This window comes from Bufo gargarizans, chromosome 1 (assembly GCF_014858855.1).
Source record: "Bufo gargarizans isolate SCDJY-AF-19 chromosome 1, ASM1485885v1, whole genome shotgun sequence".
NCBI lineage: Eukaryota > Metazoa > Chordata > Amphibia > Anura > Bufonidae > Bufo > Bufo gargarizans.
In genome coordinates, this window is record NC_058080.1 from 5544095 (window position 1) to 5568692 (window position 24598).

General features: G+C 43.2%; 1 protein-coding gene across 2 annotated transcripts in view; it reads right to left on the reverse strand.

The window, feature by feature from the left end:
* Positions 1-493: 493 nt before the first annotated feature.
* Positions 494-24598, reverse strand: part of KCNIP4 (potassium voltage-gated channel interacting protein 4) — a 469961-nt gene continuing 445856 nt past the window's right edge. For both annotated transcript variants that reach the window (XM_044294254.1, XM_044294263.1), the window contains 4 exons: positions 11320-11427; positions 9506-9610; positions 4451-4513; positions 494-600 (listed from right to left, as the gene is read on the reverse strand). In XM_044294254.1, coding sequence (XP_044150189.1) covers positions 553-600; positions 4451-4513; positions 9506-9610; positions 11320-11427 — 324 coding nt within the window. In that variant the 3' untranslated portion in view covers positions 494-552. The remainder of the gene's footprint in view (positions 601-4450; positions 4514-9505; positions 9611-11319; positions 11428-24598) is intronic.

Below are 24598 nucleotides of genomic sequence, written 5' to 3' on the forward strand. Positions count from 1 at the left end.
CACCTATTCCCTCCAAAACTAATCACGAGAAGAGCAAAAAGTATGGCAAAACTTGCAAAGTCCATTAAAATCAGTTTGTAGGTGTTTCTCCCAGGCAGAAGGCAAAGTCAGGATTATGGATACAGACTTATATTTTCATTTCATAACCAAATAAATATAATCTACAGTTCCTATGAAATAAATAGGCGCAAACATTAACAAAAATACACCTGTTATTTATCAGACCTAGCCATTTTTTAGGCAGAGCCAACGTACATGAAGTGTTCATAAGTGGCAGGGGTTAAACAATACAACATGGTCTAATGTTAAATCCTGGCGCGGAATGTAAAATAAGCCCTGTCAACAATGAGATGTCTTAAGCGTGGAAACAAATCTGAAACGCTATACGTCATGAGACCTGATTTTTGGAAGGCATCATAGAAAAGCTACTTTGCATAATATATGACTTAGTATAAAGCTGAACAGTCTATTCATGGTAAAATGTAAGATGCAGCTCCAAATTATTGTCAAAACTAGAGAAAATGTCCGTTCTTCACAGTCCACGAACATGAGCTAAATCACATTCTCAAACAGCTGCATGGAGCACATGATGTTCTCATCCTGAAAGACACAGAAAAGAGAAGAACGCTTCAGTACTAAAAGGTCCACATACATTTGTAGGGTCCTTAGTGTTGACTAGGACTAGGGTTCCATGGCAGGGTTGCCAACCTTTTAAAAAAAAAGATGTGTCTGGGATTTTTTTGAGGCTGGAGGTGCTTGACTAGATTATTTTGGGGGTAATTATCATCATGTCAGAGCTCCCAGTAAATGCTGATATTGAGTTCTTAGTATACTGAGCTGTAGACCTGTATTACTTAGGCCCCTTTCACACGGGCGAGATTTCCGCGCGGGTGCGGACCCATTCATTTCTATGGGGCTGTGCACATGAGCAGTGATTTTCACGCGTCACTTGTGCTTTGCGTGAAAATCGCAGCATGCTCCTCTTTGTGTGTTTTCCACACAACGCAGGCCCCATAGAAGCGAATGGGGCTGCGTGAAAATCGCAAGCATTCGCAAGCAAGTGCGGATGCAGTGCGATGTTCACGCGCGGTTGCTAGGAGACGGTCGGGATGGGGGACCTGATCATTATTATTTTCCCTTATAACATGGTTATAAGGGAAAAAAATAGCATTCTTAATACAGAATGCTTAGTACAATAGCGCTGCAGGGGTTAAAAAAAATATATAAATAATTTAACTCTCCTTAATCCACTTGTTCGCGCAGCCCGGCTTCTCTTCTGTCTTCATCTATGCTGTGCACAGGAAAAGGACCTGTGGTGACTTCACTGCGGTCATCACATGGTCCATCACATGATCCATCACCATGGTAAAAGATCATGCGATGGACCATGTGATGAGCGCAGTGACGTCATCAAAGGTCCTATTCCTCAAAGAAGAAGACAGAAGAGATGCCGGCTGCGCGAACCCCTCCAGCCCTATTATACTATGTATTCTGTATTCAGAATGCTATTATTTTGCCTTATAACCATGTTATAAGGGAAAATAATACAATCTACACAACCTTGAACCCAAACCTGAACTTCTGGGTACCACATTAAGTAAACGCATTGCACTCGCGCAATAAAAACTGAACAGAACGCAATCGCAGTCAAAACTGACTGCAATTGGGTACCTACTCGCGCGGGTTTGCCGCATTGCACCCGGGACGCCTCCGGAGCCAAAACGTGACGCCCGTGTGAAAGGGGCCTTAGAATCTTTATCATTCATTATTGTTTTCCAATTTTTATGGAAAAAAAGTGTTGGCTGTTCGTGATTTTGGGATAAATTGTCCAAAAAAAGAAAAATTCCAGTTGGCAACCCTGTTCCATGGTTATATTTGTGGTAAAATTACAGTTTTACCCCAACTCGAATATTTAACATTCTAACATGGCTGAAAATCTTGTCGTCGTCCTTAGAGATGGCCAGGCTTGCAAAATATAGGAAAAAGCGCTGGCCTGACTGGGACTGCAGGAGTGCGCTTACACGGAAGCACTTTTTCCTACAATGTGCAAGCACGGCCACCGCTGCTGGATTGCAGGGTGGTCATAACCCCTGGAGACGAGCAGTGTATAATGTGATGGAAAAATTAATCCAGCAGCAAAGGAAGTAATATGGACAATCACATTACATTAGTAAGTGCCTTGTAGTAACTTTGTCTGCATGGTAAGTGCCACTTGCTGAAGTGAGACACCCCTTGTTCTGTCGTTTTTAGTATATAAGTTGAAGAATGAACATCAGATGGTCTTTAAAGAGTCAATAGGATTCATGGAAAAGGAGTTCAATTCTAATACCTTGATGATAAAATGTTATTACTAGAGATATTATTGAGCTGCCCTTGTTTCCGGGGGCGGTAATATGTGATTTGGTAACAAAACAGGACTAAACATTTATTTAATGTGATTTTATAGATGAAAATATTGGGACACCTACAAATTACACCTAAGCTTTAATGAAATCCCATTCTAAATCTATATGCATAAATATGGAGCTGGTGTCCCCTTTGCAAAAAAAAGCTTGCACTCTTTTTGGAAGCATTAGGAATTCTCTTCACTGGAAGTAAGGGCAGTACTCCAATCCCTAAAAAAACAACCCCATAGCATTATCCCTCCTCCACCAAACGTTCTCCTGGCATTCACCAAACCCAGACTCGTCCAACAGACTGCCAGAGAACATGTCTCCACTGCTCAAGAGTCCAGTAGCGGCACCAGTCCATTCAACCCATGTCATGAGGATCCTGGTCCACAGTTTTTTGTGCTGATGTTCATGCCAGAGGAGGTTTGGACTCTGCAGTTGGTTCAGCAGAGCGTCAGTGACTTTTGTGCGCTGTGCACCTCAACACTCGCTGATCCCGCTCTCGAACGTCACGTGGTCTCCATTTCATGGCTAAGTTGTTGTGGTCCCACTTTGCAATAATACCACTGTCAGAAGGATGACATTTCACAAACTGACAACAGTGACATCCTATTACAGGACCAGGCTGGAATTCAGTGATCTCTTTAGAACGATCAGTTCTTTCACAAATGTTAGTTAAGGCAGACTGTATAGCTAGGGATGGATTTTATACATCTGTGGTAATGGGACTGAGTCAAACACCTGAATTCAGTGATTAAGTGGTGTGGACTATGTCCCTATACTTTTCTCCATTTGGTGTATGTAAGTGACTCCTTGAAATGGAGAATTCTGTAACATAGACTGTGGTGAAGTGTGAAGAACATGTCATATTGCTGCTGGCTATCAGACATTTTTTTCAAGGTTGTCTTCAAGAAAAGAAATTTCAATGTTTCTTGTTTTTGGCTCAATGGTGCTGTGTCTTCTGGATAAAATTATGTGGTCATAGGAGAGATCTCTTCTGTTGGTTGTTCTTTGAATCCCTAAGTCAGTGATGGTAAACCTATGGCACAGGTGCCAGAGGCGGCACTCAGAGCCCTCTCTGTGGACAGCTGGTGTGCTAATGAATAGCATCGGTACAGGGAGGAGGAGACTGTCCTGTTTCTCAATAGGCGTCTTCTTCTCCCTGGCTGTAGCGCGGTCCAATCACAGCGGAGAAGGTGAGGTTTTTTTTCTCCCTGGCTGTGACGCTCTCCGCTGTGATTGGACCGCGCTACAGCCAGGGAGAAGGAGACGCCCACAGGGGGGATCGGTACTAGAGTATGACTTCTTTTGTTATTTTAGCACATTTAAAGCAGTTTTCTAGATAAACTTTCCTGCCTGGACAACCCCATTAAGTTCTCGCTTCCTCATTATAGAATGGACTCATGTTTGTCCCAGGCTTGCTAATAATCAATCACTGTTGATTCTTGCATTACATCAGAAGATTGTTTGTTCCAAACTACTAAAACTGTCTCAATAAAAGCTCTTTTGGAAGACATCTACCTGAACATTGTTTAAACCTTGAACCCTTTAAAGTTCAATCATGTCACGCCTTTTTTTTTCTTTTCTCCTGGCAATAATTATAAGTTTCTTAAATGGGTTGTCCTACCTGGGACATTTATAGCTTATCCCACCTCTGGGACCCACTCTCCCACTCCAATCTCAAGAACAGGACCCTGGCACATCTGGCTAGGAATGGAGAGATGGCTGTGCATAGTTGTTGGCCATCATTGAACCTGCTGTATCAGTACATCGAGTATTTGTAGGTGAAGCCTCGACTTCTTTCATGCTATCAGTATTGTGTATTAGTACGAGTAAGACAAAACCAGGAGTGGAGCCAACTGCGAAAACGTATATTGGAAAGATGCGTGCCTTCCATGCTTTGGACTGTGTGACAAGGTTTATTTCAGTGGTTCTTTCCCTTTTATTACCTTTATTTTTTACCCTTTTATAGCAGTGATATTCCTGGTAATGTAGGTAGCTAGTGAGCACATACAGGTCCTTATTACATGATACTTACTTTGTGATTGTATGATACTTACTTTTTGGCAGCTTTCTATGAATTCCTCTATAGTCACAACTCCATCTTTATTAATGTCCATTTTCTGAAAAATAAAATGTCTGGATATATAAATGCACAACTGTCAATAGCATTTATTTAAAGGAATGTATCGTAAGAACATTACACAAATCAGGTTTTTATTATAAACCCGTTTTACTCATTTTGGGCGTTTTTTTTATTATTTGGTATGTGGATAACAAAAAAAAAGTAAACAGTTTATCTTTACGCATGCCGCTAGAGCAGTCACAGCTCACCTGTCAGGGTTTTTCCTGACGACAGTAATAGTACATGACATCTCTCTGCTAATTGACTCCCATTTATTGCATCTGCCATACAGCGCACACACCCTGCTACCCTGTGTCTACAGACAATACAGGAAGGATGTGTCCCCAATATCCTGTCCACAAGATGAGTCTGATCGTTGGGGGTCCAATCACTGGGAACCCTACTGATCACAAAGGCAGGGATCCTGTGTCTGTCCGTATGAATGCAGCGATGGTTGAGCGCGGCACACACTGCCAATCCATTCTTCTCTATGGTTCTGCCTCAGAGCAGTTGAATACAGTACAGTAATATAGTAATCTTCAAATGGGAGTGTCCATGGGCTTACAGTGGTAGTCCTCTTCTTCTGGAACACCCCTCGTGCCACAGTGACTATAAATCACGTACTGTTCCCTATGGCATATTGCAGTGCAAAGTGGGGAAGGAATAAAGTACTGTAAAATGCAAATAGCTACAATTAAACGCTATATTCTAAATATTTTGAAGGTTATGGGGGTCATTTATCAAACAGAAATATACCTAAATTAGGTGTATTTCTGCCACAGATTGTGCCGCAATCTGCAACTTTTCCTGCTCAAGCCAGGTCTAAAAAAGGGGCATGGCAAGGGCGGAGAAGTGGATGGGTCGGGAGGCCCGTCCCATTTACCATTTTCTGCGTCTGTTTTAGTTGTAGAAAATGGTCTAAATGTAAAACAGCTAGGAAGCTACTATCTTACATTTAGAAGTGGCGGTGGATCCCCTGAAGTTATGTAGAGGCCGGAGCATCTTCATAACTCCGGCGGATCCACCACCAGGTATAGGGGTTATTAAGATCGGCATCTAAAAAGCCATCGACAAAGGTTTATGAGGGCTTACTCTTCCAGGCCAAATTGTAGTTTTCAATGGTACCATTTTGGGGTACACAAAACCCATTGATGGAACTTTATTCCCTTTAATTTGCTGTCACACAAGTGTATTTGCAATCCCTATATGGCCCGGATTTTATGTACTAATGCTAATGAATAGAGCTATTCACATGGGTGTATAATTTCCACCAGTATGTGAAATCCACAGCATGTCCGAGTTTTATGCATATTTGTTTCCAAATACACACATTAAAGTCTATGGGAGTGCATCAAAAATGGAGAAAAGAATACGCATGTAAATCCTGATGAAAATCTGAAGCAGTACTGATGGTATATCATCAGGAATCCGTGCATAACCCAGGGCCTGAATACTGACGGATTTCAATACGCTCGTCTGAAAGCAGTCATACTGGGAGTCGTGATGGAACAAAACCAGGAATTCCTGGATTTTGTTTTTTAACAATGTTCACTAAGGGTACTTTCACACTTGCGTTGTTTGATTCCGGCAGGCAGTTCCGTTTGCCTGATCAGGCAAACTGTATGCAAACGGATGTCATTTTTTCTGACTGATCAGGCATTTTTCTGACTGATCAGGATCCTGATCAGTCAGAAAAATGCCTGATCAGTCAGAAAAATGCATTGCAATACCGGATCCGTTTTTCCGGTGTGATCAGGCAAAACGGATCAGTTTTTTTTTTTTTTTTCATTTTTAAAGGTCTGCGCATGCGCAGACCGGAATGACGGATCCGGCATTCCGGTATTTTGAATGCCGGATCCGGCACTAATACATTCCTATGGAAAAAAATGCCGGATCCGGCATTCAGGCAAGTCTTCAGTTTTTTTCGCCGGAGATAAAACCGTAGCATGCTACGGTTTTCTCTTTTGCCTGATCAGTCAAAACGACTGAACTGAAGACATCCTGATGCAAACTGAACGGATTACTCTCCATTCAGAATGCATGGGGATATGCCTGATCAGTTCTTTTCCGGTATAGAGCCCCTGTGACGGAACTCTATGCCGGAAAAGAAAAACGCAGGTGTGAAAGTACCCTAAGCAGTCTTCTGGATAAAACGATGTGGTCATAGGCGAGATCTCTTCTGTTGATTGTTCTTTGAATCCCTTGTTTTTTAACAATGTTCACTAAGCGGAAAAATGAATATAAATGGATGTGGCAATAATTTGGTGTATTTTTTATATATTGTTTTTACTTTTGAATTGTTTTACCGCAAATGTGATTTTTTTTATTACAATTTTTGGGAAACTTTATTGAAGTTTTTTCCCTTGTTTTTTAACGCTACTATGGGGCTTGACTTTGCGATCCTTCAATAGTTTTTGATAATATAGTGCAGTGGTTCTCAACCTTTTGACGCCAGCACCCCAAGGACGCAAACAGTGATAAGTGTTAACAAAATAAGGCTATTCTTTCTCTGCTGTCATCGGTTCTGCTCTAGGCCTATGTGAGCAGTTCCTTGAGATTTGACAGAAAGAATAGAGCAGTGTGCAGAGCTAATCTTACTGTCAAAATGTTAGACACCACCCTAGGACCCATGATGGATGACTTTTACTATTTAAATCACATTCCACGTTAAACAACATTCAAGAGAATACAGCACTATGTACCCTATAGATTCGTTGACATCTCCTCTGGTATAGATGTTTCTTTTCCTCATCTTCACCATTCGGACCAGACCACCATGATGAGTTTTTTCAGCCGTGTCTCGTCTGTGCAGAGCTTGTCACACAGACATCTTAGGCTCCTAATTTTACATCATCCTCCACACCTTTGCAACAACCCATCCTGCTACCACCAATACTGTACCTGCCGTGCTACTAAATGCTGCAGAAACAGATAATCCCACTAAAATACTAGCAACACACAGATAGTGCCCCCTTCAATGATTATTGCCACCCAGTGTCCTCAAATAATTGTGTCCAGGAAATAGAGCCCCTGACAGTAATGTTGTTGTAAAGTGCCCCCCCCCCCCCCAAAAAAAAAGATATAAATAATTGTGCCAAGATGATATTGCGCCAGGGTACGTCCACAGTAATAGTGCTCCAAAAAGTCCCACCAATAGTAACGGTGCCTTTAGTAGTAATAGTGCCCCTACAGTACCCACAATAGTAGTAATTTCTCCCATTGTACCCCAGAAGCAATTCCGACACTGTAGTGACCATACTAGTCATCATGTTCCCCATAGTCCCTCAGTAGTAATAAAGCCCACCATAATGTCATCATAAGTAACGACGTCCACCTATGGTGCCCTCAGTAGTACTTATGCCCCCTATAGTGACCTGGTAGCAATAAAGTGCACCATAGTGCCCCAGAAGTAATGAAGCCCACCATAGTGCCCCAGTAGTAATAAAGCCCACCACGGTGCCCTTCAGTAAGGATAAAGGCCACCATAATGCCCCCAGTAGACCCTACGGTGTGCAGCAGTAGTATATGCCCCCTTATGATGCCCCCAGTAATACTAATGCATCCCAGGAGTAATAAAGCCCTGATACTATGCCCCAAAAGTAATAATGCCTGCCTATAGTGTCACCAGTAGTATAAAAGCTCTCATAATGTGTCCCAGTAGAAAAGAAAATGCCCCCTTATGGTGCTGCCAGTAGTAATATGGCCCCATAGTGCCCCCTTTTGATAATAATGACCCTCATAGTGCACCACTAGTGCTAATGTTCCCCTATAGGTAAAAGAGACAACCACTAGTAATAAAGATTTCATAGTGTGCCCCCAGTGGCACTAATGCCCTCATATAAAGCCCTCTAAAGTAGTAAAGCCCACCATAGCTCCTCTCATTACTAATAATAAACCCGTGTCGCCTCTTTTACACTAGTCGTACGGGTTGTGTCAGGATCTCTTCAGGATAAAACACTTTTGCACGCAAGTTCAATCAATTTTTTCGGAGACTGCGCTCAGTGTGTGTGTTTTTCTATCCGATTATATCCGGAGTGCATGTGTTTTTCTATCCGATTATATCCGGAGTGCATGTGTTTTTCTATCCGATTATATCCGGAGTGCATGTGTTTTTCTATCCGATTATATGCGGAGCGCATGTGTTTTTCACTTGTACATGCAACATGCTGCGATTTTTTCCTGAATGCAAAAGTGATGCCTGAAAAACGTGTTCGCAGACCCATTGAAATGAATGGGTCAGAATTCAGTCCGGATGCTATGTGTTTACTACATGCATCACATCCGGACAGAAAACTCGCTTGTGTGAAAGAGCGCTTTAGTGACCTAATATTATGCGTTCCAAACGGAAAATAAAATCATATGCTCACCTCATTTCATAGCGCCATCTGCAATGCGGTGCAGAACACAGGCCTCTTCCAGCGTTCTGAGCTGTTTGCATCCCGACTCAGGCGGTGCAAGGACGAGGACGTCACTGCGCTGCCTGTGCTGTTTTCTGATAGGCTTCAGGCCTACACCTATGAGAGTGAACGACGCGGCAGACCAATGCCGTGCCCCAGTATTAAACTGCATCGGTGTCCTGAGGAAGTGGTTCTAGCAACCGACCATGAAATATCGCTGAATGCGATGCCAGTCCTGCCCTTGGGGTACACAGACAGAATATTGAGGAACACTTCTTTAGTGCAATCCTCTTGTATTGCAGTGCATTATGCCTGATAGCAAATATCTACTTGCTTAAAATGTTACCTTGTTTTGAGGCCTGAGGTCTTACTGATATCCAGTGCCATTTTGGTGTAGTTTTTGTAGTTTCACCAGCCAAAATCAGGAGTAAATCCTATGTAAAATATAAAGGTAACTTATGCAAAAGCTGCACCAAAATGACACGGTGTGAACAATGCACTATGTCATTTAATGTATGTACAGAGATATCTTCTTCAGACAAAGCGTATTCTTATCTATCATACATATTTTCAGTTTTATATGCTGATCTTACCTGGAAGAAATTCTCAACATGTTGTTTTGGTGTATCTTCCCTAACAACAGGGTATGTGCATTTACCCATCATATCATAGATGGCCTTCATGATGTCAAGCATCTCCTGTAAGACATGATCAGAAGTTTATCGAGATCAGCAGCCTTGATTGACGGGATATAATTCTACATTGCCACCTATAAATGACGATGATGAATATAGAATTGGGAAATATGATTTTATTGGCTATCAGTTTATTTCCAATGATGAAGAATAATGTATAATAATCACGTAATAGTAAAATACTGTATCTAATAGGGTCTAGAGGCCAAGGTCGCTGGTTGTCCCCTGTTTAAAAATAGGTAGACGCCCATTTTGCAACATATGGTAGGTGCAGGCCCCAGAGGTGACCTCTAGGATTACTGGCTGAGATGACTAGATTAGTGAGGAATTACATACTTTACAATGTAAATGAGATTTAAAGAGGAGTATGTATAGCAATGCATGTGCAAAGGGAACATACACACCAAGACTACCTACTACATGAGACTGGGTCAAATTGACATGGAAAAGGACTTCGGAAAATTTTTGGAAATTGTAGTTGGGAAAAACCAGTGTCAGACAGCTGCTGTCAAGGCCAATAAGATAATGGGTTGCATCAAAAGGGGCATAGATGCCCGTGATGAGAACATAGTCCTGCCACTTTACAAATCACTAGTCAGACCACACATGCAGTACTGTGTACAGTTCTGGGCTCCAGTGAACAAGGCAGACATAGCAGAGCTGGAGAGAGTTCAGAGGAGGGCATCTAAAGTAATAATTGGAATGGGTGGACTATAGTACCCCGAAAGATTATCAAAATTAGAGGTTAGTAGTATCTTGCACAGATGAGTTGTTTCTAATCAAATTGAATTTGTTACAAATTTCCCCCAAAATTCATTTTGGAAAAAGGGCTCAAAATGGCAGCTACTTATTTTACAGGTCAGAAGACAGAGAAGCAGGCATCTGCCACCAAAAAGGGATAATTTCTGGACCATCTTTTAAAAAGTAAAGTACGACATTGCAGTGTGTTATTAAACAGGATGTTTGTCACCATTGGCTACCACCCGTAGATATTGTATATTGCTGTCACTTTGAAAAGGGGTTGGATACAGTCCTAGGAGACCACAGAATGTCATACATGGCTTTTGAGGGCGATTGCGTCACTTTCAGTTTGGGTCGAATTTATTCAGGCCCAAAACAAATCTGATGATTGGTTCAACTAAGTGAACTGAGCACGAAATTAATTTCGAAAATCTCGCTCCACTGTATTATTTAGTTTAGAAAAAAGTTGAGGGGAGATGTAATAACTATGTATGAATCAAAGGTCAATATAGAGATCTTTCCACGACAGTGACAAGGGAACATCCTTTATGTCTAGAGGAATGAAGGTTTATAACTCGACATAGAAGAGGATTCTTTACGGTAAGAGCAGTGAGACTATGGAACTCTCTGCCTGAGGAGGTGGTGATGGTGAGTTCACTAAAAGAGTTCAAGAGGGGCCTGGATTATTATTTTTTTAGTTAGTACGGTTGAAAAAAGACATAGGTACATCAAGTTCAGCCAGGAAGTGTAATAACATGACATCTACACTCTAATAGGCCCCTTCATAAGATCATGACCTGTTTTGTATTTTCTGTGATGGCTGATTTTCTTTTTTGCTGCTTTTTTTTATTGTTTTTCAATCCAAATACTTTCATAATTCATCATAAATCCTTGAGTTTGTTAACATTTTCATTGGAAGATTAAACTGTCATTAAATTGATTTGTATATGCCGTATAAGAATGGGCCTTACCTCTTTAGTGATATAGCCATCTTTATTAATATCATATAAATTAAATGCCCAGTTGAGTTTTTCTTGAATTGTCCCTCTCAGCAGTGTAGAAAGCCCCGTTACAAAATCCTACAGAGACAGGAAAGAAATATGAAAAAAATTAAGAACCAGTAACCTCAGGTTGAGTCCACATAGCCCCGTGAAAGAGGTTTTTCTATCTTATAAAGTGATAGCAAATCACTAGGATATGTCATCACTTTACAATTGTTGAGGGTCTGACCTGTGGGACTCTCCATTGATCCTGAGAATTAAAGGGGTTTTACAAGACTTAAATACTGATGACCTATCCTCAGTATCAGATCAGTGGGGGTCTGATTCCCAGGACCCCCACAATCAGCTGTTTGAGAACAGTAGCGCCTTAGCCTTCTTGCAGCATTCCCTAGGCCGAGTGATGACACGTTTATCGGTCACATGACCTAGGTGCAGCTCAGCCCTATAGAATGGGGCTGAGCTGTGATGCCAGGAACAGCCGCTCGACAATGTATGGCACTCTGCTTGTTAAGCACAGAGAAGGCTGTGGCACTTACAGGAGTGCCAATGCCTTCTCAAATAACTGATTGGCAGGGGTCTCGGGTGTTGGACCCCCACCGATCAGATACTGATGACCTATCCAGAGGATAGGTCATCAGTATTTAAATCTCGGAAAACCTTTTAAAGAGGACCTTTTATGGGTCCAGACTTTATAAGACAAGTAGCACGTTAGGTAGGGCATAAAGCAGGGATCCTATAGTGCTTACTAGTATTCCTGGGCGCAGCTCCGTTCGCCCGCTGTGCCCTCTGGTATTTTCCCTGCTCAGTATGCTTATTACTAGAATCGGAACAGGGAGGAGGAGACACCAGGGTTTCTCAATGGACATCTCCTTCTTTGTGGCTGTAGCGCTTCCCAATCGCAGCGCAGAACGTCAAAGCCAGGGAGAAAAAAACTCCCTGGCTGTGACGCTCTGCACTGCGATTGGACAGCACTACAGCCAGGGAGAAGGAGACGCCCACAGAGAAAGATTCAGTCTCCTCCTCTTTGTTCCGATACTCCTCATTATAATACAAGGCGCCAAAATCAACGGAGGGCCACAGCGGACAAATGGGGGGGTCTTTTAAAAAAAAAAAACTGTCATCGCATCCATGGGGGCCGCCCTATAAGATAACACCCTAATTAGACTTTTGCAAAACTGATGAAAGGTCCTCTTTAGTGTTGATCGAGCATGCTCGAGTCCCCTCCCCGCACGCTTTTTGTCTGCTAGGCAGCCAATAAACGTGCAGGTAAGTACTGCCCTTCACTGTAATGCCATAGCCATGTTGGTTACTGGCATTGCAGTGATTGGCTGGCCGGAACGCGTCATCGGGTGATACATAACACCCGATGACACGTGTTCGGCTCAGTGTTAGAGAGAGCTGTGCTGAGGAAGGGAAAGATAGTGTAGGGAGAGAAATTGTTTTTTTTTGGAAGTTGAAAATCTTGTCAGAGACCCAAAAGTCCTTTTAAGGACTATTGTTCTGTGTGGCAGCAGCAATATATATTCTTAGCGCAAGCTGAGGTAAATTGCTAAAACTTTACAGACCCAAAAGTCCTTTTAAGGACTATTGTGTAAGGCAGCAATATCTATTTTTAGCGCATCCTGCGCTAAATAGCATGCAACAGTTAGGCCGCTGCAGACAGCAACATTATCTGTGTTACATCTCCTGTGTAACCTGTGCGCATCCCAAAAATATCTGACATCCAGTGTACTTTTTCCGTAGACGGTGTCCTCTGTGGACAGTGACATTACCTGGGGTACATCTCCTGTGTAACGTTTCCACATCCCAAATACCTGTGACATTCCCTGTAATTTTATATTAACTGCTGCTGACATCCGCGATATTATCTGCAGTATTTCTCCTGTGTGACGTGTGCACATCCCAAATTCCTGTGACATTACCTGTAATTTTTTATTAGCCGCTGCTGACATCAGCAACATTATCTGCTGTATTTCTCCTATGTGACGTGTGCGCATCCCAAATACCTGTAACATTCCCTGTAATTATATATTAGCTGCTGCTGAAATCAGCAACATTATCTGCGGTATTTCTCCTGTGTAACGTGTGTGCATCCCAAATACCTGTGACATTCCCTGTAATTGTTTATTAGCCAATGCTGACATCAGCGACATTATCTGCTGCATTTCTTTTGTGTAACGTGTGCGCATCCCAAATACCTGTGACATTCCCTGTAATTATATATTAGCCGCTGCTGACATCAGCGACATTATCTGCAGTATTTCTCCTGTGTGACGTGTGCGCATCCCAAATTCCTGTGACATTCCCTGTAATATTATATTAGCTTCTGCTGACATCAGCGACATTATTTGCAGTATATCTTCTGTGTGACGTTTCCACATCCCAAATACCTTTTTTAATTTTTTGGGGCGCATACACTTACAAATCCTACGCTACTGTACGTGTGACATACTTTCAAGCATATATAACATTTAATATGAAGAAGGCGAGCAGTAAGGGGCAGGGAAGTGTCCGTGATGCTGATTGTGCACCCTGCGCGCGTTGAAACTGTGCCTGCTGCTAGCTTCTGCCGGTCTGTAAACACTGCAGCAGCGCTTACAATTGCCAGCTCACCGACTGTTGTGCGACGTGAGCACGCACTGGAACTCGACGTTCCACATGTTGGCCAGGCTTTGTGAGCAGCAGAAGGCAGTAGTGGAATACCAGCTGCAACATGGTCGTTGCCTTTCCAGTCAGCTTCCGCTCTTCACAAGCGAGGAGTGGGCATGGATGTCTGACCTCTGTGAGGTTTTAAGAAACTTTGAGGAATCAACACAGATGGTGAGCGGCGATAACGCTATTATTAGTGTCACCATCCCACTTCTGTGTCTACTCAAACGCTCGCTGCTCACAATTAAGGCGGACGCTTTGCATGTGGAAGAGGTGGAAATGGGGGAAGACATTACACAGGTGATAGCCAGACCACCCTCAGTTTGTTTTCTCAGCGCAAATTGGATGATGAGGAGGAGGAGGAGCAGGAGAGGGTTGCCTCCGCTACAGAGGGTAGTACCCATGTAAGTTTAAGTCCATCTGTTCAGCGTGGATGGGCAGAAGAGGAAGAGGAGATTGAGAGTCATCCTCCTGATGATGACAGCAAAGTCTTGCCTGTTGGGACTCTGACACACATGGCTGACTTTATGTCAGGCTGCCTTTCCTGTGACCCAGCTGTTTTACGCATTTTGGATAACACTGATTACTGGTTGTTCACCCTTCTCGACCCCCTTTACAAAGAACTTCTCATCTCTCATTCCTGTGGTGGAGAGGACGAGCAAAATGGTGCAATACCAGAAGGTCCTTGTGGAAAAATTGCTCCAAAAATTTCCATCTGACAACGCTGGCAGCAGAGTACGTAGTTCCTTGGGCAACCGAGGAGGGGAGACAAGGGGAACACACAGCAGTTCCAACAGAGGCAAGGAAACACTCTCCAAGGCCTAGGACAGTTTCATGACACCCCGCCAACACCCTCACCTTAATGCGCAGCCTAGTGTCACAAGGAGAGAAAAGTTTTGGAAGATGGTGAAGCAGTACATAGCAGACCGTGTCAGCGTCCTTTAATGATCCCTCTGTGCCTTACAACTAATGGGTGTCCAAGCTGGACATGTGGCACGAACTGGCGCTCTATGCCTTGGAGGTGCTGGCCTGCCCTGCCTCCAGTGTTTTGTAAGAACGAGAATGTAGTGCTGCTCGGCGCATAATAACTTATAAGCGCATCTGCCTGTCAACTGAAAATGCTGACAGGTTGAGGAAAGCGGCTGAATATAAAGCCACTTTAAATGTGTTTTTTATAATGTACGGAATACACTGTATTCCCAGGCACTCCTTCCACCACAAAAAAGGGTATATGGTTCAAGCTTCCTTTTCTTGTCCTCCTCCACCTCCTTTTCCATCATATCAATGATTATTAGTCTGCCAGTCTGCCCTCGCTCCTAATGTTTTAGAGGGTCAGCTCACCAGCAGGCCCTCACCTACAATCTTTTAGAGGGTCAGCTCACCAGCAAGCCCTTGCATGTAATGTTTTAGAGGGTCAGCTCACCAGCAGGCCCTCACCTACAATCTTTTAGAGGGTCAGCTCACCTGCAGGCTCTCGCATATAATGTTTTAGAGGGTTAGCTCACCAGCAGGCCCTCACCTACAATCTTTTAGAGGGTCAGCTCACCTGCAGGCCCTCGCATAAAATGTTTTAGAGGGTCAGCTCACCAGCAGGCCCTCTCCTACAGTCTTTTAGAGGGTCAGCTCACCTGCAGGCCCTCGCATATAATGTTTTAGAGGGTCAGCTTACGAGCAGGCCCTCACCTACAATCTTTTACAGGGTCAGCTCACCTGTAGGCCCTCACGTATAATGTTTAGAGGGTCAACTCACAAACAGGCCCTAACCTACAATCTTTTAGAGAGTCAGCTCACCTGCAGGCCCTCATCTACAATCTTTTAGAGGGTCAGCTCACCTGCAGACCCTCACATATATTGTTTTAGAAGGTCAGCTCACCAGCAGGCCCTCTCCTACAGTCTTTTAGAGGGTCAGCTCACCTGCAGGCCCTCGCATATAATGTTTTAGAGGGTCAGCTCACCAGCAGGCCCTCACCTACAATCTTTAACAGGGTCAGCTCACCTGTAGGCCCTCGCGTATAATGTTTTAGAGGGTCAACTCACAAACAGGCCCTAACCTACAATCTTTTAGAGAGTCAGCTCACCTGCAGGCCCTTACATATAATGTTTTAGAGGGTCAGTACACCAGCAGGCCCTCACCTACAATCTTTTAGAGGGTCAGCTCACCTGCAGGCCCTCACATATAATGTTTTAGAGGGTCAGCTCACCTAGAGGCACTCACCTACAGTCTTTTACAGGGTCAGCTCACCTGCAGGCCCTCACCTACAATCTTTTATAGGGTCAGCTCACCTGCGGGCCCTTGCATATGTTTTCGAGGTTCAGCTCACCAGCAGGCCCTCACCTACAATCTTTTAGAGGGTCAGCTTACCTGCAGCCTCTTGCATGTAATGTTTTAGAGGGTCAGCTCACCAGCAGGCCCTCTCCTACAATCTTTTAGCGGGTTAGCTCATCTGCAGGCCCTCGCATATGTTTTAGAGGGTCAACTCACCTGCAGGCCCTTACCTACAATCTTTTAGAGCAGGCATCCTTAAACTGCGGCCCTCCAGCTGTTATAAAACTACAACTTCCACAATGCCCTGCTGTAGGCTGATACCTGTAGGCTGTTCGGGCATGCTGGGAGTTGTAGTTTTGCAACAGCTGGAGGGCCGCAGTTTGAGGATGCCTCTTTTAGAGGGTCAGCTCACCTGCAGGCTGTTGCATGTAATGTTTTAGAGGGTCAGTACACCAGCAGGCCCTCACCTACAATCTTTTAGAGGGTCAGCTGACCTGCAGGCCCTTGCATATAATGTTTTAGAGGGTCAGCTCACCTGCAGGCCCTCGCCCATAATTTTTTCAATGGTCAGCTCAGCAGCTGGCACTAGGCCATAATTTTTTCGATGCTCAGATCAGTAGCAGGCACTCGCCTCTAATGTTTTAGAAAGTCAGCTTTGCAGCAGACCCTCACCCCGTCTGTGCGCCCTTCTTAATCCTGACGCTGCTCGGCTGTCTGCTCTACAGCGTAACTTCTGCCTTCCCGCTCACCGTCTAATATGCGACGTGCCCACCAGGTGGAACTCCACCTTGCACATGCTGGAGAGACTGCGCGAGCAGCAGCAGGCCATAGTGGAGTTTCAGCTGCAGCACGCACGGGTGAGTCGCACTGCGGAACAGCACCACTTCACCACCAATGACTGGGCCTCCATGCGAGACCTGTGTGCCCTGTTGTGCTGTTTCGAGTACTCCATCAACATGGCCAGTGGCGATGACGCCGTTATCAGCGTTACAATACCACTTCTATGTCTCCTTGAGAAAACACTTAGGGCGATGATAGAAGAGGATGTGGCCCAGGACGAGGAGGAGGAAAAAGGGTCATCTCTAACACTTTCAGGCCAGTGTTTTAGAAGTTGCTCAGAGGGAGGTTTTTTGCAACAGCAGAGGCCAGGTACAAATTTGGCCAGCCAGGGCCCACTACTGGAGGACGAGGAGGAGGAGGATGAGGAGGAGGATGGGGATGAAGCATGTTCACAGTGGGGTGGCACCCAACGCAGCTCGGGCCCATCACTAGTGCGTGGCTGGGGGGATACGGAGGACGCAGACCATACGCCTCCCACAGAGGACAGCTTGTCCTTACCTCTGGGCAGCCTGGCACACATGAGCGACTACATGCTCCAGTGCCTGCGCAACGACTGCAGAGTTGCCCACATTTTAACTAGTGTTGAGCGCGAATATTCGAATTGCAAATTTTTTTCTCGAATATCGTAACTTCGAGATTTCGCAAATATTTAGAATATAGTTCTATATATTCGCAAAATCGAATATTCGTTTTTTTTGGTTTTTTTTTTATTTTTTTTCTTTCCCACTTCTCTAAAGTTGTTCTTACCTGTCCTTAGGATTCCTGGTTGCTCAAGTCAGTGCCCGTTGCCGCTTCTGCCGACTTCCGTGCTCATGGAGCGTCCCCATCACCATGGGAACGTCTCCATATACTAGAATGTACTGTCGGATTTGAGAATTACTTTGAAATCGCAATTCGATTAATTCAAGTTCTAATAATCGAATTGCGATTTCAACTTGACCTGGTTTACTATGGTTGGCTTGGTAGAATTAGAGAATATGCCGAATGTATTCGTCATATTCCACAAAACGAAGATAACGAAGTATTCTCCATCTTCGTTTTAGCTCCATATTAATCAACTTCGCTAATTCTAGCAATCATATAGGAAAGTTTACTATAGAGACAGCTAAGTTTAATTCGTTATGCGATTATATTACTTTGCTTTTTTTAAAATAAATAGAATAATTATAATACCTGATAATTATTATTATTATTCTATTTATAAAAAAAAAGCAAAGTAATATAATCGCATAGCGAATTAAACTTAGCTGTCTCTATAGTAAACTTTCCTATATGATTGCTAGAATTAGCGAAGTTGATGAATATGGAGCTAAAACGAAGATGGAGAATACTTCATTATCTTCGTTTATGTGGAATATGACGAATACATTCGTCATATTCGCTAATTCTACCAAGCCAACCATAGTAATCCAGGTCCAAGTTGAAATCGCAATTCGATTATTATAACTTGAATCAATCGAATTGCGATTTCAACTTAGCACTGCTATATTCCATATTAGTTAGCCTAATATGGAATATAGCAGTGCTAAGTTGAAATCGCAATTCGATTATTATAACTTGAATTAATCGCATTGCGATTTCAACTTGGACCTGGTTTAGTTGAGACCCAGCAGCAGTAAGTTAAAATCACAATGCGATTAATATAACTCGAAGTAATCGCATGGCGATTTCAACTTAGTAGTTAGTACTGCTATATTCCATATTCGTTAATTCTAGCCTAATATGGAATATAGCAGTAATATATTCGTAATATTGCTCTAACTTCGTCTTTTAGAATATAACGAATATTCTAAAAGACGAAGTTAGAGCAATATTACGAATATTCGTAAAATACACATATAGACTGCAATTTAGCTAATATAGTGCTATAGTAGTTTTTTTAATAGTGTATATATTTTCCAAAACTGAAGTTCAGAAGAGGCAAAAAAAATTAGACAAAAAAAAAAAAAAAAGATTAAGGCACTATATTAGCTAAATTGCAGTCTATATGTGTATTTTACGAATATTCGTAATATTGCTCTAACTTCGTCTTTTAGAATATTCGTTATATTCTAAAAGATGAAGTTAGAGCAATATTACGAAAATTCGTAAAATACACATATAGACTGCAATTTAGCTAATATAGTGCTATAGTGATATTTTTAATAGTGTATATATTTTCCAAAACTGAAGTTCAGAAGAGGCAAAAAAAAATTAACAAAAAAAAAAGATTATAGCACTATATTAGCTAAATTACAGTCTATATGTGTATTTTACGAATATTCGTAATATTGCTCTAACTTCGTCTTTTAGAATATTACGAATATTCTAAAAGACGAAGTTAGAGCAATATTAAGAATATTCGTAAAATACACATATTAGCCTAGCCATAGTCATAGGAACGATGTACATGAACGTTATACAGGGGAAATAAAATCTATAAAAAATAAAATAAAAATCGCACGATTAATTTAATCGCATATTATTCGCGATAAATGAAATAATTATGAATATTCGATTTTGACGAATATAATACGAATATTCAATCGAATATTCGCGAAATATCGCGAAATTGAATATGGCACCTCCCGCTCATCACTAATTTTAACGTGTGCCGACTACTGGGTGGCCACCCTGCTGGATCCCCGTTACAAAGACAATGTGCCGTTCTTAATTCCCTCACTGGAGCGTGATCGGAAGATGCGCGACTACAGGCGCATGCTGGTAGATGCGCTCCTGAGAGATAAGATAAGATGAATTTATTGTCACTGTACAATGCAATGTAATACAATGTACAATACAATGGAATGTTGTTTGGAGCAATCCTAGATGCCATGGACAGAGGAACAAGAACTGACATTTAAACTAAAGCATTACACTAGAAAAAAACTAAAATTGCACTAGAAGGCATTACTATTTACGGTTCACAGCATATATAGCAAGAGCAAAGTAGGAATTGCTTATGAGTATATATACACACTGATTCAGACACCACTGCAGAATCAGAGAGCATTCCCGACTGACGCCGGGGGACAAGTGGAAGCACAAGGTGAAGGCAGGGGAGGAGGAAGAGGTCGCCAACGCAGCTGTGTCAGCGCCAGCATCTCAGAAGGCAGGGTTAGCATGGCCGACATGTGGAAAAGCTTTGTCACCTCGCCGCAACAACCGGCCCCAACTGCTGATATGGAGCGTGTTAGCAGGAGGCAGCATTTGAACTACATGGTGGAACAGTACCTGCGCACACGCCTACACATACTGACTGATGGGTCTGCCCCATTCAACTTCTGGGTCTCCAAATTGTCCACATGGCCAGAGCTTGCCCTGTATGCCTTGGAGGTGCTGGCCTGCCCTGCAGCCAGTGTACTCTCTGAACGTGTATTTAGCACTGCAGGAGGCGTCATTACAGAGAGACGCAGCCGCCTGTCCACAGCCAACGTGGACAAGCTCACGTTCATTAAAATGAACCAGGCTTGGATCCCTCAGGACTTGTCTGTACCTTGTGCATAATAAACAGTTCTAACAGCCTCAACCATCCATCCTTGTACTCAAGTGCACTTTTTTTTTTTTATATGTCCCAATATTTGGGGGGATACCCCTATGTAAAAATGCTAAATAACACACATCTGTGTTGGCTACCTATTCCTCCTTCGCCGCCGCTTCCACCTAGACCGCCACGTGAGCATATACCGCCACGTCCACCCATTCACCGCCTCCTCAACCTCTTCCTCCTACATCATTCCTAATTTTTATTTTTTAAGGTCTTTTATGTTTTTTTTATTCATTTCCCTATCCACCTTTGTTTGCAGAGCATTTGCCATGCTCTTAAGCACATTTTGCTGCCTTTTGCAGCCCTCTAGCTCTTTCCAGGGCTATTTTAGAGCCATTTTAGTGGCCAAAATTTCGGGTCCCCATTGACTTCAATTGGGTTCGGGTTCGGGGTCAAGTTCGGGTCCCGAACCCGAACTTTTTTTTCAAGTTCGGCCGAACCCGAACACCCAGGTGTCCGCTGAACTCTAACAATAAATTTGTTGCAAGAAACAGTCCAGTTGCCATTTGCCTAGATGGTAGGTTAATATACCAACAAGCCAATTTCAAAGACTCCAGCGCAACTGTACGGAAAATGAGCAGTTTGAAAAAGAAGCTTAGGCTCTCCCTAACCCCTGGTCTGGCCCACCCTGTAATCCCTATGTCATGCTGTTGTGTGTCAGAGATCCCGCACAGTTCACTGCCGACCCCAACACCAGCTATCCCTAGTAGAATGGGGTTAACTGGCCCTATAATAACAGTCTGGACATGCTTCCTTCTTCTTAATAATGGATGTCAATTGCACCATCATATCCCCTCCCTTCTTAGGTTACTTTCACACTTGCGTTGTTGTTTTCCGGTATTGAGATCCGGCAGAGGATCTCAATACCGGAAAAAAAATCCTTTCCTTTTAGTCCTCATGCATTCTGAATGGCAATAGATCCCTTCAGGATGCATCAGGATGTCTTCTTCCATTCCGACAGCATTCCATTTTGTGACTGGAGACAAATTTGCTGCACTAAAAACAATATAAGGGTCCATTCAGACGTCCATAGTGTTTTGCGGTCCGCACATCGCCGCACATCGCCAGCACTTAATAGAGGATTCCTATTCTTGTCCGCAGCTGCAGCTCTATTTTTTTGCAGAGCCACGGACCGGAAATGCGGATGCGGACAGCACACTGTGTGCTGTCCGCATCTTTTCTGGCCCCATTGAAAATGAATGGGTCCGCACCCGTTCAGCATAATTGTGGAACGGATTCGGACCCATTCTACGGACGTCTGAATGGACCCTTAGTAAATGGTGATGGATCAGTTTTTTTTAGGAGCCTTAAAAACGGTAGCCATTACCCATTGACTTTTAATGTATTTAGTGACGGATCCGTTTTTTTCCCGTTTTGATTTCACACAACTGCATCCTAACAGAATGGAGGCATCCTGATGTGCAAAATCAAAACGGATCCGTTTAATTCCGATATTGAGATCATCTGCCGGATCTAGAATTAACAACGCAATTTTGAAAGTAGCCTGAGTGGTATCTATGGGGGCATATATTATTCTATATCCAGTCAATGCTTAGCGTTTAAGCTATGATTTCTGTATCTCCTACATTTACATATTTGAGATAAAGTTGAGCAGTGATAGCTGAGGTGCTACCAGACCCCCGTCCTATTCTACATCTATGAGTCATCCCCTAAGTATATGGAAAATGTATAATATTTTCATTTCTTCTACTTGAGGTTAGAATTTCCATGTGTGACGTCCAGATGAAGCTAAACCATATGTCTGTCACTGCTGGGGGTGATTAGAACTTTCGGGAGTCCACAAAAAATGTCCTCCCCTCAGGACTAAGAAGCAGCAATAGTCTCCCCTGCAGCTTAGAAAAATGTACTTTTTATAACTCCATGGACGACTGTATACATTCTTTCAAATCAGAAAACATCCTGTATATTCACTGTTGTAATGATTCCATATCCTCAGCTCAGCAATTAAACAATATGAAAATAAACTAAGGAACACTTAAAACTATAGATTTTTATTAATATACTTAAAATGACCTTAACCGGTCAAACGATGCACATATAACCCTAAATGGGATAGGAAAGGGTCCAGGATTAAGTAGACAAGAGGAAAACAATCGTACCTGGGACAGTACTATCCCTATTAAATTCCTGATTGATCCTCAGCCCAGAGGTATCACCTAATGGTGGTGACTAGCGATGTCGCGAACATAAAATTTTCCGTTCACGAACGGCGAATGAGAATTTTCGCAAATGTTCGCAAACGGGCGAAACGGGCGAACCGCCATTGACTTCAATGGGCAGGCGAATTTTAAAACCCACAGGGACTCTTTGTGGCCACAATAGTGATGGAAAAGTTGTTTCAAGGGGACTAACACCTGGACTGTGGCATGCCGGAGGGGGATCCATGGCAAAACTCCCATGGAAAATTACGTAGTTGACGCAGAGTCGGGTTTTAATCCATAAAAGGCATAAATCACCTAACAATCCTAAATTGTTTGGAATAACGTGCTTTAAAACATCAGGTATGATGTTGTATCGATCATGTAGTGTATCGGTTACGCCCGCTTCACAGTGACAGACCAAACTCCCTGTTTAACGCACCGCAAACAACCGCAAACAGTCCATTTGCACAACCGCAAACTCCCCATTTGCACAAGGTTGGATACCAAGCTAGACATGTCCCGTTCCTTGTCCTCACTGATGTCATTGAAGGTCTCTTCCTCCACCCAGCCTCGTACAACACCAAGGGTCCCCGAAAGATGACAACAAGCCCCCTGGGACGACTGCTGTGTTTGGTCTTCCACCTCCTCAAAGCCACCTTCCTCCTCTGACTCCTCTTCTTCAGACTCCTCTCTCTGCGTTGCCTCTCTCTGCGTTATTATAAGGTCTGTTAAGTAGTACTATTCCTATCAGTTTAATCCCTGTTACGTCCCCTATCAGGGGACGTGTATATGGAATCGATTTTAGGAACTGGGAGATGGAAAAAGATTCTTGGTTGGTCCTCCTACTTCAAATTTGGGGCACTGCGCGTGCAATCTAATGTGCCACCAGATATGAGTGGCGTGTTAAGTAGTACTATTCTTATCAGTTTAATCCCTGTTACGTCCCCTATCAGGGGACGTGTATATGGCATCGATTTTAGACAACCGCAAAGAGTTGTCAATAGTTGACACACTCATGACATAAATTTTATTTCTCTATGCGTCAATCTTGGTGTAGTGATGACTGTGCTCGTGCGCACGTTTGGGAGATTGCAGGCGATGGGGGTTTTTCAAAGTCTATGGTCGTGCTGAGGTAGTTCAGTGACAGATAAGTGACCCAGAAAATAATGATTCTGCAGTGTGGACCCATTGTTGGCCTAGTAGGCTTTAATAATCACCTTAGATGATCACAAAGAAAATTAATGTTTTTTCTATGCAAAATTATCCAGCCGATCACTTTTGGCCTGTTCACAATGAAGCAACGACCTTATCATCTGGGGTGTGCCAACATTGCCATTGCCAACACACTCATAGAGGTGGTCGCTTCATTGTGATACGCAAGCCCCTTCACCACAACAAGGTAACGATCACGAAGGGGAATTGACACATGTATGTGCCTTTTTTTTTGTTTGGTTTTTGAAGCCACAGTGCAGCACCAGAGGCCAGAAAAATTAGGTATTGTTGCAGCCGCTGAAAAAATTTATGTTTGTTTCCCAGGCAGAAAGTGCCCTAAAACATTGCGGCTTGAACCGTAGTTGGTGGCGGATAAGTCATGCAAGTCAACCTGCATTCAGAGATAAAATACAGCAGCGTGTGGACCATTTTTAGCCCAAGGCAGATCATCTCATCACCAGGCCTTTTTTAGTCGAATGCATCGTCCACTGTCAGTCCCTTTGGGATCCATCCCTCATTCATCTTAATAAAGGTGAGGTAATCTAGACTTTTTTGACCTAGGCGACTTCTCTTCTCAGTGACAATACCTCCTGC